Genomic DNA, 16720 nt, shown 5'->3' on the forward strand with positions numbered 1-16720 from the left:
TGTTGACAAGGGAAGGGGAGGGTGAGTGTAGAAAGAGGGAGCTCAGACCATCTGGAGGATGGTTAAACCATCTTGTTTTCTCTCTTCACCTCTTGTCTGTCCTTCCCCCCTCCACTTCCTTCAACACAAGGCACTTTGGGTGTGATATCAGAAGGCAAAGTCCACTTGTTCCAAGAACAGGGATTGGGACCTTAATGCAGACATATCTGTAGATTATTGCCTTTAAAAGAAGGGGTATCTCACTTCTTCTTTGAATCATCTCTGAACGGCAACCTTTCAAGACAATTTCATATGGTACCTTCAAGTAGGCCTATCAGAACTAACTACACCAACCAACTCATTGTACTGTGCATCAACAGGGCCAAAGCGGGAGGGATAGGCTTCCCATGCTTAACCCCGAAGCTTTGGAATGTGCTCCCTAACACACTCAGAGCAGAAACCTCTCTCTCATCCTTCTGAAAAAACCTCAAAACTGCTCTCTTCAACTAGCCGACTGCTACTGTCCCTTTCCTCACCCTTCCAATCTGTATACATGTCATGAACTGTCTTATGAAACATTGCACAGTATGTTATGTAACCAAGTTATGATCATTTTCTGTAACAAGCACCACGATGCCAATGGGCTGCTGTGCGCTCTACAAATTTGAATAAATAAATAAATAAATACCTGTTGGAAGATCAGTCATTTCCAATGTCTTCCAGTTGTGAGATGAAAAAAAAGCAGTCCAATGCATAGTAAATCTCTGCTCCTTAACCAATCTCAGGGCACATTAACCGTGGCCTGCTGCTGCAGCAAGACACGCCTCTCTGTCATCCAAGCTGCTGTCCAGAAAATCACACTGCTGAAGGACCCCTAAAGGTGTGGGCCTGTCTAGCCATGTTTAGGAACCAGAAAACAATGACTGCTTTTGCCGATGAGGCCCTGGAGTGGGAACTTCTGAGAGCCAAAACAGCTGCAATTCCTACACTTTCACTGTTGAGCCACTACACAAGTTTTGATTGAATTCAACCATGTTTAAACCAATAGAATCCTGTGGAGCTGTATTTGGCACTCATTAGCCTTTGAATGGTAGTACCAACCAGGTGAACAAGCTTTCTGCTGCACCACAAAAGCTGAAGCGCGTTGTTAGCTCTGCTTGTACAAGGAAGCATTTCTGCACCTTCACTGCTCAATCCACCATTCAAAGTTTCAGCTTCTTCATCAACCCTGAATGAGTCGATGATCAAACTGACCTGGGGGTTCTTCCCGCACTGCATCCTTCATGCACCACATCGAAACAACAAGCTTTGCATATTCTGGCATCAGCCCGTCCTCGGTAATACCTTGAATGTCAAACCAAACCTGGTGATCTCCACGATCCACATCTCTTGAGCATTGCTTTGAACGTCAACAACCTTCACTTTAACCTCAACCCAACATCTGCTTCCAGTCTGTAATACAATGACTAACACATTTGAGACTGAATTGAACCAACAGCACAGGGCTGAGAAGCCTGCGCCACTGTTGTCGAACAGACACGACACTGCAAAGGTGTTATTGTCTGATAATACTATCATAATCATTTTATCTGATGATAATGGACTGCCCCAGCCCCATTTTTGGGCCATAGAGACTGACTAGGTCACTATAATCCCTTGCTACAAGAATCATTTGTTTAAAGAACATTGTAATTACTATTACTGTTTCTCCCTCTGTCTCATTACCCAGAGTGTTGCGTCTTGCTATCTTGTATCTTCTGTGTTCTTTGTACACAGGTTGTTTTTTTTGTACTGTTTTCTATTTAGTTATTAAATATGGTGTCTACAATGAAAGTATACATATTTTTATAGAAACTTGATTGGACATTCCTTTATTTGGGATTGTTGTACTTTGCTGTTTTGGTTGCTACTGTTTCACATTCACACCGCTCTTGAGAGTATAGGCTTTCCTCTGTCCACATTACCACAAAAGGCAAATGACGTATATCTCTTAACTGCACCTTTTCTACCTTTATAATTGGGTTCACTCTTGCAGGCTGATTCATGGAATTAATGTGCGCCGAAAATCTCAGCGCAAGCGTGCGAATGGCAGTGCAAGCGCGAAAATCGCAGCGCAAGTGTGCCAAAGCCGCGCACATCGATTCATGGAAGTCCGTGCACATGTAAATCCTGGGATGTGCGCTAAAATCGTGTGTGGCACACACCGGCGCACACATCATCAAACGGCGTGCGCGACACGCACAGCGAAAGCACACATAGCGCAGTGCACACAACAAAAGTAGGCGTACCACGGGGCGTAACATTCAGAATGGGGAACAACGCGTGACAATGTGGGCGTTACGGGGGAAGTACAGGAGGTAAATGCGTGGAATGCCCACACGCGTGCCTACAACACGTATTCATGGAATCAAACAGGGGAAACGCGTGTGCCAAAAAAGACGCACTAATCCGGAAACACGTATGCCAGCAGGAAGCAGGCGTACGCGGCCCTGCACAGCATAAAAGTGTGCGCAAACAACAAACAAGCTCAGATGCTACGATGAATATACCGTTCCTTGCAGCAGTGGTTGTGGGACACCGCAGGAGGAGGAGGATAGTAAGGCCCAGAATCTTTACACCCAGGACCAACCTTTTTGGGATGCCTGATGACCAGGTGTATGGGAGGTACAGGTTTCCACCACACATAATACATGACCTGGTGAGTGAGTGGGAGGATAACCTCACATCACCCACCCTGTGCTCCCAAGCACTGAGCCCCTTGGAAAAGGTGCTCAATGTACTGCACTTCTTGGCCACTGGTTCATTTCAGCGGACAAGTGCCATAGTGGGGGGGTGTCACAGGCCACGCAGTCACGCTGCCTACACCAAGTGTTGGCCATCATGACTGCACGCTCCTCAATCCGCAGGCACATATACATGCCCAGAACACCTACAGAAAGGCACGCTGCTTTCCATGACTTTTACGGGGTGGCACACTTCCCCAAAGTGCTAAGTGCCATTGTTTGCACCCATGTGGCTCTACGTCCTCCCAGGGCAACTGAGCACATCTATAGAAACCGCAAGCACTGGCATTCCATCAACGTGCAGGTAGTATGTGATGCCAAGGGAATCATCACCTCTGTATATGCCAACTATCCAGGGTCCACCCATTACAGTTTCATTTTAAGAATGTCACCCCTAAACCGGGACCTAGAAGCTGGGCAGCATGGCGATACATGGCTGCTTGGTGAGTATAAATGCCTCTGCACATGCATGCATGTCAGTTACTGAGTAATCTCACAACCCCACTAATGATACCCATCATCACCTCCCCAGGGGACAGTGCCTATCCTCTGAGCACCCACATGATGATGCCAATTCGGAACCCCACCACACCACCTTAGGTAAGATACAACACAGCCCATATTGCAACCCAGGGCATAGTGGAGCGCACATTCAGAGTGCTCAAGTCACGCTTTCGCTCCCTTGACAGCTTTAATGGGCAGCTGCTATACGCACCCCCAGTAGTGTGCAGGATCTTAGTGGCAGCATGTGTCCTGCACAACGTTGCAACCGGCGAGGGCCTGCTGGTGGACATGGTGGTGCACCCACATCCCCAACCACATCCACGGCCACTTCGCATGGGAGGGGAAAGGGCATGTGGTGAGGCAGCCCGTACCCAGCTGGTGGCTAATTACTTCACCTAAAATCACAACCCTGTGGAGTGCACACAGCCCTGGCACATACCAGCTGACAATCAATGATGATGGCATAAGGGACAATCAACTGTCACAACCATATCAGCCTGAGATTGGTCACCTGGAAGTGTTACATTGTGTGCATCCCTACCTACTTAAAGACAACCAATGCTGTGTGACAAAAAGACACACAATCATGCTGCATGAATGACTACCCCCTTGCAAAATACAACATGAAAATAGTGCCATGTCACCCAACCCCTCCCCATCTCAGCTACCCAACACACCATGGCATGTCATGCAATGTGAAAGCAACCAAATGAATGCACAACACATGACACAAGTGTCACAAAGTGCACTGTCCCAAATGTAAACAGGCCACAGACAATATGCTCCCAGTAATCAATAAGATACGGCACACATAAACAAATACTTACCAGCAACACAATACAGCAACACAGGATGAAACAGTGGCAAAATATGACAGTACAAAATCAAAGTAGTGCAAGTCTCACAACCTCAATAGGCCAGCACATCGACCCCTTCCAACTTCAGAGTGTTGCTGTCAGGCAAATGTGTCAGTGTACTGCATACAACATGAACTGCATCTGCAAAGGAGACGGCCTTGTGAAGACATGAAGAAGGTACATGTGAATAAGGAGAAAGACATGGATGCACAAGCACATATCAATACACCATGCAGTGTTCAATACAACAACAATCCCCACTAGTGATGTCCACACAGTTTTGACTACAGACTGCCCACACAGCTCATGGGAGACCAATGTCACTGTGTAAGTCACTGTCACTTGGTCACACCCTTTGCAAGCCCATGGAAAGGGGAAGCAGGAGGGGTGTATGTGTCAGGAACCCAAGCATATAACCCAAAGACAGGACTAGCCTGCATATGCCCAGCTGGAATACACAGTGGATGCCCACATGAGCCACACAAGGCAACACACTGTAAAAAAAAAAAAAGAAAAAATCAAAAATGGCCGTGTGTGGACCGGGGGGGGGAAGGCCGCCCAGGAGGTTCGAGGACAGGGTGCACCCCAACACCCACTTGCGTGGATGTTGCAGAAAAAAGATACCTCCATGGGCTCATGGCCTGCACGGCTACGCTAATGTGGGAGAACTGCTGTCGCTCTCTTCACCCTCGGCTGCTACATCAGGAGGTGGCGGTGCTATGGGAGGCAGCCCATGCAAAGCCCTGGTAGGGTCCTCCATGGCAGCAAGCATGCAGGTCTGGAAGATCTGGTTCTGGAGGATGATAGTACGGAGATCCCCATGCAGCACCTCACGGGTTGCCTGGAGCTCAGCTGAGCTGTTCCAGCTGCTGTTCTGACCGAAAATTTCAGGAAACCTCAAGTTCACCCAGAGTCTCCCTCAGGAAATGGAGTTCTAACCTCAGTGCTTCCCTTTGGCCCTGGACTCTACAGATATGGCTTTGCGCAGAGTCTCCAGTGCCGCCCGTCAGTCCCTGTTGGACACCAACATGTCCTCCCTGTGTGATTGGCAAATGGAGTCTGTTGCCTGCTGTTGGAGCTCCATCTGCCTTTAGGGGGGAGAATGGAAGTGGCCACCCTCTCTATTGCCTGAGCCATCATTTCAACTGATGCTCCCTGTTGTGCTGCTATACCGTACGTGGAGTTTTCCCATACAGTATTGCCTGGTGGCGCACAGCCACCTCATCGGCGGGCACCATACCCGTTTGGGGCAAGGCGATCTGCACCTTGCTGTGCTGGCACCTCCTGAGGCTGCAGGAATGCATTCCCCCTCTGATCTGCTGGCCCAGGAACAGGATCAGATGTTGTGGAGTGTGACCCTGCATCCGTAACCGCCAAAGGCGGAGTTACCAACACTGACATCCCCATAGAGGGTTCTACCCCACATGCAGATGGGTTGGACAGAACAGCATCCCTGACAGAAACACCCACCTGCCACGGCACATAAATCTCACTGTCCGATTCAGCACCTGAATCATAGAGGTCTTGGGAGGTGCACCCAGAGACACCCGTGGACAGTATGGCCTGCAGGAGGATTGGGTTTTCACCCACCACCACCCCACATCCTCCACTGGTGCCCGGTCGTGGCTGAGATTCCTCCTGGGTCTGCACCATCTCCTCCACCTCAACAGCATCAAGTGCGTCATCACCTGGAAAAACATGAAAGACAACAAATGGAAACAGGCATGAGCACCATAGCACACACATAGGCCTGACAAGCCAGAGATCCAGTACATGAATTACACACGTCCCACATGACTATAACCCTGGCATGCATGCACTGTCAATGAGTTGGAAGGGGAGGTAAAAAGCAGACACTGAGGACTCCAAGATGGAAAAGCAACACATGTGCTGCATGCTGGATAGCACTGGCATCACACATTAGCCTGTGAGTGGCATGGGAAATCCACATACATGACATATGCCAGCACACAGATGGCACGTAGCATAACCATGGTACATTTGACAAGTACAGTCATATGTTAGTGAATGAGTACTGTCACCCATCCATGTGAGATGGACATGATGAGATGAAAAATTCCAACTAGTGTGACAAAATATGCATGTGCCAGACACTGCAACACATCCAGTGTACAATTATACAGTGATGGCAGGCAGATGGATATATCAATGGTTGGTTACTTCAACATGACAGGAAACGACAATCATGTTCCACATTCAAACAGGCCCCAAAAATGAATGTGAGCAGGCCCTTACTCAATCAGCCTGAATGGTCAAATCATTCCCATAACAAGGTAATAAATGTCTGCCATTGTGGGTTGTAATATATGACAGAAGCATGTCACATATGTGGCATTAGGGCTGAAAAATGTGTTGCAAAAATGAGAGGATTGAAACAATCAGGCTGAATGAACACTGAAAATTCTGAACAATGTTGTTGCAAGATGACAGTTCAAGGGCAACTGGAGTAATGTGGTGCTAATTGGCTACTGTGGTCAGAAGGGATACTGTCATACCCAAATCCAAGGGTGGTTAATGGTTTGGAGGAAGCACAAGCACATGGGTAACCCATACCACTCAAGACTACACACCCTCACCTGGCACTCAATCAGAACACGTCACCCAAGCAACATACACATGGATTACACACACATGCATGGGCACTCACCGGACAATGCTTCATAATCTGGTAGGTCTCCCATGCCTTGGATCTGTTCCTCTGTGAGGAAGGTTCCAGCAACAGACTCATGTTCAGTGAGTTGGTCGTCCTCTGGTGGAGACCCACCGCCAGTCACCAGAGTAGAGGCATGATTTGAAGCCAGCTTGTTCTTTGCTCTGCGTTTCAGGTCATTTCACCGCTTGTAGGAATCATCAGTTGTGTGCCTTCCAAATCCAAGGGCACTAATGTGGTCCACGATGGTCTGCCAGTGGACCCTACGTTGACCAGGCGTTGTCTTGCACCCTGCAGTCACCACCATTTTGCGGCTATGTGCCAACACATAGACCACAAGTGCATCAAGTTCAGCATCATTAAAGCTAGGCTTCCTTGACGTGCCAGAGTGTGTAGCCATGTCTGGGGTCTCAGCCTGTAGTGCTAGAGCACCCTTCTTCTTCTTCTTGTAAGGTGGTGCGGATCCTGAGTGGTTTACGCTGCTCTGGACAGTAGGGGCAGAAACGGAGGTGGTCTGGGTACTTGAAGCCTGTAAAGGCACAATGACCAAAGGTCCTGGTGCAGGCATTGTCTGCAGGGTGATGTTGGCAGGGCCAATGTCGGTGTGATGGACCTGGACAGACACTGTCCCGGCTGGGAGACTCGGAGCTGGGGTGGATTGAGCTGCAGCTGCCCCTGCAGCCTCCCCACCCTGGCTACTTGGGGCAGCAGATGTCATTGCTGCCCCAGATCCACGTGCCCTGGTGAAAGCAACTTTCACTCCCACACGTGGCTTAGACTTGGTGACCTGGAAGTCAGCCTGGGAGTCATCCTGTGCCAGTTCAGTTGACAAAATGGGCCAGTCCAACAAGGGCTGAGGTGGGATGGTGTCGGCTACGTTTCCCACAACCATTGGGGGGGACATAGGTGGCCCCGATTTGTCCTCCACACACGGGGCTCTAGGGGCACCCTGCAAATCCTGGCCACATCCACTACCGCTCCCACCATGCCCACCTCTTTGAGATCGGCCACGTTTGCCTCCTTAAGGCTTGGTCGCTTCCCAACCATCGCACTGATGATGTTGTGTGTATGGGAGTTGCAGTACACAATTGTCCTGGAAAATTGGGGTGAAAGGGGTAGGGTACTAGATGGAATTCGTACCCTAGTGCTCTAGTAAGGCTCTCTGTGACCCCTGGGGGAAGATGACGGGTCACGCAATGCACAGGCACCCCAAAAACAAAAGTACATGTGCACGCAACCACTGGTAGACCACCTGCATGGAAAAATGAACCTGCACTACGCTGTGGCACCCAGAAACACAAAAATAAGCATATGCGTGTTACACGCAGCCTACAATGACCTCTGAAGGGGTACGCGAACACAGGGGCAACCACAATTGGAAAATACACGCGCGACTCACCGTCTGCCTTGAAAAAGAACGCATTGGCAACACCCCCGCCAAAAGAAGAAAAGAACGCAGTCTGAGGAAACAGGGAGTACGAACTGGAAACGCTGTGAAGTAATCGCGTGTGAACTGACAAGAAGTACAAGGATCACCCGCTCGCTCTCCACAAAAAGCACGTACAAGAAAATAGCATGATACTCGTACCCATTCATGACCATAGCATGATTCCCCATTCCCATTGAGCCCTATGGGGCAAAAATGGGAATGGGGAAGGGCCATTGGGAAATGGGGAAATACCGCCCCGCCAACCTTGGAATGGAGCGGTATTTCCACATTTCACCATGGCGGACTCGTTACAACACCGGCACCAACCATAGTGATAATAGTGCCATGGTTTAGCGCCGGTGTTGTAATGAGGGCCTTTGTGTCTTACTGAGACGAGTATGAGTGTAGTATTCGTCATACTCTCTACTCTCCCCAGGTCTCCCGCTCTTCCTGTTTCCTTTGTGGTGTTGGGACGGTTGGGACTCTGCAATTAAGTTACGGTGGGTGTGCTATTAGATTCACTCCAACCTGTGTTTATTCAGTTTATCTGTAACAGTATAGCATTGTTGGCAACTGGTTTTGGTTTTTCATTATTCACTTTGAGTTTGATCCCACCAACCTTTAATTACCCTAAGTCTCTTTCGAGTTATATGTTGGGACTCCATCACCAGGTCAGTAGTTTGCCTCTTGGATTCTTTTAGGTGGGTCAGGATTGCAACTTCAGGTGTCTCTTTCTTGCCCTCTGACACCCTCTGGCATGTCATTTTTTGCACTGCTTTGCGGTCAGAAAAGTGTTCCCAGTATTTTCTCCATGTTCTTCAGGTCTGAATGTCTCTTCCTAGAGACCTTGCTCACTCTGTGCTCCAGAGCTTTGTTAATTCCTGGTTTACGTCTTGGGCACTATGGTGTCCAGGTTTCCTCCCCACATAGGACACCGCACCTTCTTCTCCTCTCCACTCGCTTCGATGCCACAGCAGCTTTGACCATCTCGGGTCTCTCTCTCATTGGCATCTCTGCCTCCGATACTTATAACGCTGTGCTCGGGCTTCCCTTGCATAATGTTGCAGTCTGTCTTTTGTGTCTGATTGATGTTCTTTATTGTTCCATTGGTTTTCTTTGTCACTGTGCCAGAAAGGTACTTTTTTCTCAGGGTGAAGTATCACAGTAAGAAATCTCAGGGTGAAGTATCACAGTACAAAATATATAGGGATGTGTCCTATTTTCTTCCAGAAGGTTTCACAAACTTTGGTTTTTGAGTTATTTGGGCAGTCTCTCTGGTGAGGTTCCACTTGCCTCTACCTGTTCGGAGGTTATCACATAGCGGGCTCACCACCCTAGCCTCACAAGGAAAGGTTTCCCCCTAGGGATAAGTGACAAAATCCCACGGTTTGTTACACTCCTCAAAGTGATTCTGGAGGGTGTGTTTCTCCTGCACTGAAATTATTTAAAGTAGTGGTTTGAAATGTTGAATGTTCTAGCTGGCAGTTTACAACATTGGATTCAAAATCCATATCATTTGCAGTTTCTTATGTAGACCAAGACACAAAATACTCCAGTAGATGCTCGGTCTCCAACAATATATTGGAGTATTGCAAAAATGCTTTTCAAGATGACTTGCCCAAATAAATCATGTGCCCTCTCAGTAACACATGCCAACATTGCCACAGTAAAACACATGTTCATGCTGCTTTTGCCCCAAGAACAACGTGAAGCGTGTCTTCATATGTGCCAGGATTGACTGCTTTCTAAACATTGTTTATCAGTGCTGCTCCGATGTTATGCTGATTGTGGCTAAAAGAAATTAATAAGACATGTTTCAAATACATATGTCACTTCTGTCTCCCTTCATGCATCCATGATCCCCTTCTTGTCCATGTTAATCCCTCCAATGTAGATCTCAGTGACCACTCTTCGCCCCAGGTGGTTCTTAGAGGTCAGTTCGTTCTCATGTGGACATAAGTTCCCACTACCATCACATTTGGGCCTTAGTGGCCAGTTATGTTCCACTGTTGCGTGCGTGTATACACACACACACACACACACACTAATATGATCGGTCACTATCTCCAGATATTACATTCATGCACCAGAGTTAAAAAAAAGGGCAGCAAAACCTTAAGAAAGACTAAATGAAGAAGCTTCGATAAATGCATTGTACATTTTTGGAGCATGTATCTCTAGACCTTTTGTCAGAACAATGATAGCGCTAGGAAACCTTTCTGAATGTATTAAATCCTATATGATCCTTTGTGACATGTTAATGGAAGGACAACTGTACTAATGTTACAGTCATGGAAAAGGATGATGTATTCTACAGAAGTGACGAAACAGACATTTGTTGATTTCAGCTGCTCAGACAAGGGGGTTGCTGTTATCAGAATGTGGAGTAAGACTACATGCTTAGCTAGGGTGGGCAGGCTTATCTTTGGATTCAGGTGAGTGACTTCCTTGGTACTGTTTGAAATCCAGTCCTCAGTAGTGACCCTACTTCTAGCTACAATTTTAGACCTGTGATGAAATTGTACTCAGCCAGCACAATGCCTACCTCCAATGATGATTTGTAGAATTCATAGAGACCATGGTGGGGTGTGTTCAGTACCATTTTACTAGTCCACGACTTTACTGAAACCAGACATCTGCAACATGTGGCCATCCAGATGTGTTGCATTGCAACTGATCCCACACCATTGACTAAGCTGTTTTCAGTCCAAAACATCTGGCGAGCCAAAGGTTGCAGATCTCTGTCCCAAACTGATGATTAGAAGAAGGCCCGCCGAGAAGTTCTCTGTGTGATGTTCTCATAGTTAATGTAATACATTTAGCTTTAACTCTAAATGTAATTTCATGCAACCACTATGCACTTAGATTTAACATGCGTCTGTTATCTTTTCAAAGGGTATCATCCAGGATGTGAAAATCATGTTTGCACCAAATGGATACATCACACAGTGCCCTAATCTGAACCGCAGTAAGTAGCAATTTTTGGAAAACATATGGGTTCCGATAGCTGTCAGTGAAATTGATATATTCTTGTTTTCTCGTAAAAGTTTGCCCCAGCAGTTCAATAGAAATAAACAATGAAAGAAATCGAACAATCTTAGATCATACTTTTTAAAATGGAGAATAATTATTGAGTCAATTTCCAAAGATAACACCATGGATACCTGTAGATGTCTTTAATCCGTTTAATGTCATGGAGGCTTCACACTTCAGAAACAAATGATTTTTATGTATGAATGTATCTATTTATTATTACAATATTTTAAAGTTAGAATGTTACATTTTTACACTATACAATTAAAGGTATAAGATACAATATGTATACACATCGTATATTCCTATAATTCATCAGCACACCCCTGCTATAATGTAAGTCAACATAATTTGCATCTAGATCTGAACAACGGACATCAAAAATATAAAATTACAAAATTGTTTAGCATATTATAAAACTGTGTGTCACAAAACAGAAGTGAAACGATTAAAAAAATGACATTGACGTTTGTCACAAAGCAAAGTTCGTCTTGTCAAGTATTAGCCATATGCATAGTTGCAATGGATTCATCGTTAAAATGTCACCTTTATTTTTTTTTTAACGTCTTCCTTGCGTTTGACATGGGTGCTTGGTGTGCTAATACACCGTGTGGCTGCTTTCTGCCCCCCTACAACATATCCGACTTGCTGCAGTAGGCACTGGAGTGCCTGGTTGCTGAGAAGGATTTTTGATTGGTCTTATTTTCTTTGTAGTAGCCAATCGGGACTAGCCGGTAGTTGAATGCCGGCCTGCCACCCTGGCCCTTCGCTGTAGCTACTGCACAAAGGCTTCCTCCGCCTCTTCCATCAGAGGATTCAATCAGCACAGATCCTTCCTCCAGCTTCACGCGGCCGGAGTACACCATAATGTTATGTTATGTTATGATCATTTCCAGAGCACAACGGTCAACCGAAAGTATCTTGGCGCTTTGAGAGAGGAGAAGGTCACTATCAATAAGCCTATAATAAGTGAGTTTTGACGAGCCTTCTAAAGGCTAGATAGTTTGAAGTTTTCTTCATGATGAGCGGAAGATCCTTCCAAAGAGTATCTCCGGCAGTAGAGAAGGCTGGCCACCAACCCGACACCATTTGTATCTTGGCACAAAAAGTTGCTCGGCTGTGGCAGAGCGAAGACTAGGCGTAGGGTAGTAATGGGTAGATTTGGTTTGAAGATATTCAGTGCCCTGGTTATGAAGGACCCGGTGCACTATACAAAGTGCCTTAAATTCGACCCGCTGGGCCACAGGGAGCCAAGGGAGAGTCAAAGCATGGGGGAAATGTGTGCAACAAAGGGTGTGCCAGTTGCTACTTAAACAGCTAAGTTTTAAAGCTGCTGCAGCCTTTGGATCAGACGATTGGGTTGAGCTAGATACAAGGAGTTACAGTAGTCTAGCCGTGTCATAACCATGGCTGACACTACCGGAGGACGTAGAGGGGCGGGGATCAAGGGTGGCACCTCTCCAGAATTTTCAACTGGAACTGACCAGCCTGACACACTGCAGTGGCCTGTTTGTCAATAGAGAAATATGCAGATGGCACAACCCCCACATTTTTCACTTTATTAACCAGGATAGGAAGAGAACCTAGAGATGACGGCCAAAAGGAGGACAGGCATAGCGTGGGATCAGGGGGCAAGCCACCACCATCACCTCAGTTTTATCTCCATTTAACTTGAGCCAATTGCAGTTCATCCAGTCTCCGACGGCTGCCAGACACTCCGCGGGCATGACGACACATCAGCTGGATCCAGGTCTAATTGGTTCAGAATCTGAGTATCATATGCGTACGAGTAGCATCTGACACTGAAGGAGCGGATGAGTCATACAAGGGCCCAAATATAGATATTAAACAAAATAGGATATAAGGAGGAGCCCTGAGGCACTCCACAATGTAGGTGACATGGAGTAGAAAGAAAAGGGGGCATGAGAGGATCTGGGTGCGATCGGCCAGGAATGACGTAAACCAGGCAAGAACCTGCCCTGATATACCAAACTGGGAGAGGCAGGATAGCAGGATAGAGTGGTCAACCGCGTTGAAGGCCGCTGAAAGATCTAACAAGATCAGGGCTCCCGCTCTACCTGCATCCACTAGCCTGGCCATGGCAGATAGCAAGGGAGACACCAGTGGTTCTAGAAGTTTAGACAGAAGGATCAGATGTGAAATAAGGCAGAGGTTATATAGTATAGTGGGGTCCATAGATGGTTTCTTAAGGAGGGGAATAACTTCATCAAGTAAGGAGGGTAAGCCACACAGGGCTTTTTCTGGGCCCATTTCCAACATATGTAAGTGTCAGAGGCGACCTTCATCACCCACAACATTGCATCCAATTTTAAAAAGAAAAAGAAAAATTGCATTTGTTTATTTTTTTAAAACTTGTGCACCACTTTTGTCATGGGTGCTTGGTCTACCAATACACTGTGTGGCTGCTTTCTGCCCCCCTCCAATATAGCTGCTTTACTGTAATAGGCACTGGAGTGCCTGGGTGCAGAGAAGGGCTCCTGATTGGCCATATTTTCTTTGATGTAGCCAATTGGGACTAGCCGGCAGCAGAATTCCGGCCTGCCTCCCAAGGGCCCACACTTAAGGCTCCTGTCTGTTCCTGTCCAGGCCTGGACAGCCACAACCCTGGGTCCCTTACAATTTAAAAAACATGTGCACCGCTTTTGTCATGGCTGCTTGGTGTGCCAATACACTGTGTGGCTGCTTTCTGCCCCCCCTCCAATATACCCGCTTTGCTGTAATAGTCTCTGGAGTGCCTGGGTGCAGAGAAGGGCTCCTGATTGGCCTTATTTTCTTTGAAGTAGCCAATTGGGACTAGCCAGCCAGCCAGCCTGCCTCCCAAGGCCCCACACTTAAGGCTCCTGTCTGTTCCTGTCCAGGCCTGGACAGCCACAGCCCTGGGTCCCTTACAATGATCCATCCACGGACAAACTGTTATTCTGTTACAGTAAAGGCAGGAGTGCGGATTCGAGACTAGGAATCCATGCGCTAGTAATCACTGATTATGTTATGGTCAGGTATAAATTGTAGAAAGGTGTAAGCAGCAATCGCTCTGCTCCCACCAAGCAATCCACTCTGGTTGGTATTAATAGAATGACTTGATAAGAGATGGGGTGGTAATGCGCTTTACACTTTAAGTATTTGTTGCTACCTGAGAATTTGCCCCAAAATGCCTTCCATATTCTTTAAAGTCAACTGCACAGTGCATTACTTTCGAGCCCTTTTTAACAAAAACCTGAGCTTTTACTACCATTACTTTACAGGCGATATTTCTGCCTCAGCCGTTACAGCTTTACTCATCCTTTGTTTGTCAATCACATGACATCATTGATTCATTGAGCTGGGTAGTCTCCCGGCCCTCCATTAGGTATGTGCCTTCATTTTTGCTTTCTCTTTCACGTACTTGCCTTTCGCAACCACTTAACTCATGTTAGTTTTACTTCTCTCCGTATAGGGGTTTTAGGATTTCCATGACTATAGCTGTGCGCGTTAAGGTTTCCTACACAGTTATAGATCCTTACCTGACCCTTACTTGCTCTGAGTGTTCACCTTTTGGGGTACCATCTTATTTTCTGCCACGCCTTTAGTAGTTTTTTTTATCAGATTTCTGATTCACTTGCTATACCAACTGGTTGCAGTACATTTCAAGCACCCATCTTTACCTAGCCTTTTGGTGATTTTCTTTTCACTGAGTCATTTTTCTCTATAATCCTTTTGGTGACTTGTGCATGAATCACATGTGGGTTGATGTCGGTGCTCCAGGCCAATACAGGGCACCCACTTGTCCAATGTCGTTTTTTAGTATGTAATATAGCAACCATCATATTACACCCCTTGATAAGGAATTTGACACATACATACCAATCATGATGGATGTGCTTATTGTGATTTTGTTTGGTTTTTTCTTCCTGTGTCATTGCAACTGCATTCGTGACAACAGTTCTTCCCTCTCATCCTGACATATGGCATGCAATTCGTCCTTATATTTGGATTTGTTTGATTTATTTATTTTTAAACACTTTCTGGCCAATATATATGATTGTGAAACTGAAATCTTTATGCAATTTTTGACAATTTCATTTTTTTACCTTATGTTATACATCTAACCTGGATACTGCTCTGCTACACAATTTAAATGTGTATGTCAACATCATGATTTTTTTGATTTTTTGTTCCATATTTGTTAATTTGTTTCAACTATTCAGCCTTCAAGACGACCTGTGTGTCGAAACATGTGTCGGATGTTCATGATTCAATTAAAACACCACAATAATTTTTGTTTTGATTTATTGTAATGGTGTAAAGCACATTACCACCCCATCTACTATCAAATCATGTTATTTTGTTACCACTGCAAGTGCTCGAAAGACTGCCATGTCCCTGGTCGGCATGAAAGTGAGTCCCATCACAATCTTTCTTGAAGTTTCTACTGTCATTCCAGCCTCGCCTTATCCAACTTAATTCCTCTTGCATTTAAAACTCATTTTTGTACCTGTGAACCATCTGCCTTGCACAGATTGCTGCCCCCTTTTAAAAGAGTAATCACATTTGGCTATTTTAGCATTGATTGTGTTCCATCTGCCTTGCACAATTTGCTGCCCCCTTTTTAAAAATCAAATTTGGCTATTTTAGCATTGCTTGTGTTCCATGCACAGTTGGCTGCCTTGTTTCTTTACACATTAGCTAAAATCGAAATTGGTTGTTTACTTGCTGTTACTATTTAGTAAAATCATTTTTGCTGGGTGCACAACTTTTACTTAACTACCTTCTCACAAACAGAGTTGCATTGCGGCTGAGTACATCTGCATTAACATCCTGCATGTCCTACCTTTGTCCTCAGTGCCTCTCCGTCATACCTTCTTTCCCTACCCCCTGTCGTTTGCCCTGCACCCACCATCACCCTCCATCTGCCTCAGTATATCAGCCTGGTAAGTGTCCTCCTCTCCACTGCAGCCAGCTATGTCGCTATCTGTCTCTCCTATCTTCTCTAACTGCTTCTCTATTTCCTATTCCTCCCCTATCACCAAATCTGGCCAGAAGAAACTTAAGAAAGGACATACTGGGCTCCAACCAAGGCATTCTTTTGCAGACTCCTCACAGACATCTTCTTTGTTGTTAGCTCACCCGACCTATGGACCCGGTACACAGTTGCCTTTCTCTCTCCTATCACCTCTTCTCCCATTAATGGTGGCACCCGCTGGGAGGTCCTCCTTGAGCTCTATGCCTGTTCCAGGGTCATCATTAATGTCTATCGGAATGGAACCATCATGGTTCAGGGTTCTTAACCCAACCTTCTTCTCTTTGACAGGCTCCTACATCGCCTTTCAAACCTTACCTCCTTTACCTGCTATGCCTTCATCATCCTCGGCACAGGCTCCCTTCCCACTGTGCCTTCCTCCTCCTCTGCACAGGCACCCTTGCCTTACCTCACTGTCCCTGCTACCTTGTTAGCATTGGGGCCTCC

At 46.3% G+C, this 16720-nt stretch overlaps 1 protein-coding gene across 1 annotated transcript in view; it reads left to right on the top strand.

The window, feature by feature from the left end:
• Positions 1 to 16720, top strand: part of NELL1 (neural EGFL like 1) — a 6602686-nt gene that overhangs the window by 1454224 nt on the left and 5131742 nt on the right. Inside the window, exon 6 of the mRNA XM_069623485.1 lies at positions 11119 to 11191. Coding sequence (XP_069479586.1) covers positions 11119 to 11191 — 73 coding nt within the window. The remainder of the gene's footprint in view (positions 1 to 11118; positions 11192 to 16720) is intronic.

This window comes from Ambystoma mexicanum, chromosome 11 (genome assembly GCF_040938575.1).
Source record: "Ambystoma mexicanum isolate Mex_15411 chromosome 11, UKY_AmexF1_1, whole genome shotgun sequence".
NCBI lineage: Eukaryota > Metazoa > Chordata > Amphibia > Caudata > Ambystomatidae > Ambystoma > Ambystoma mexicanum.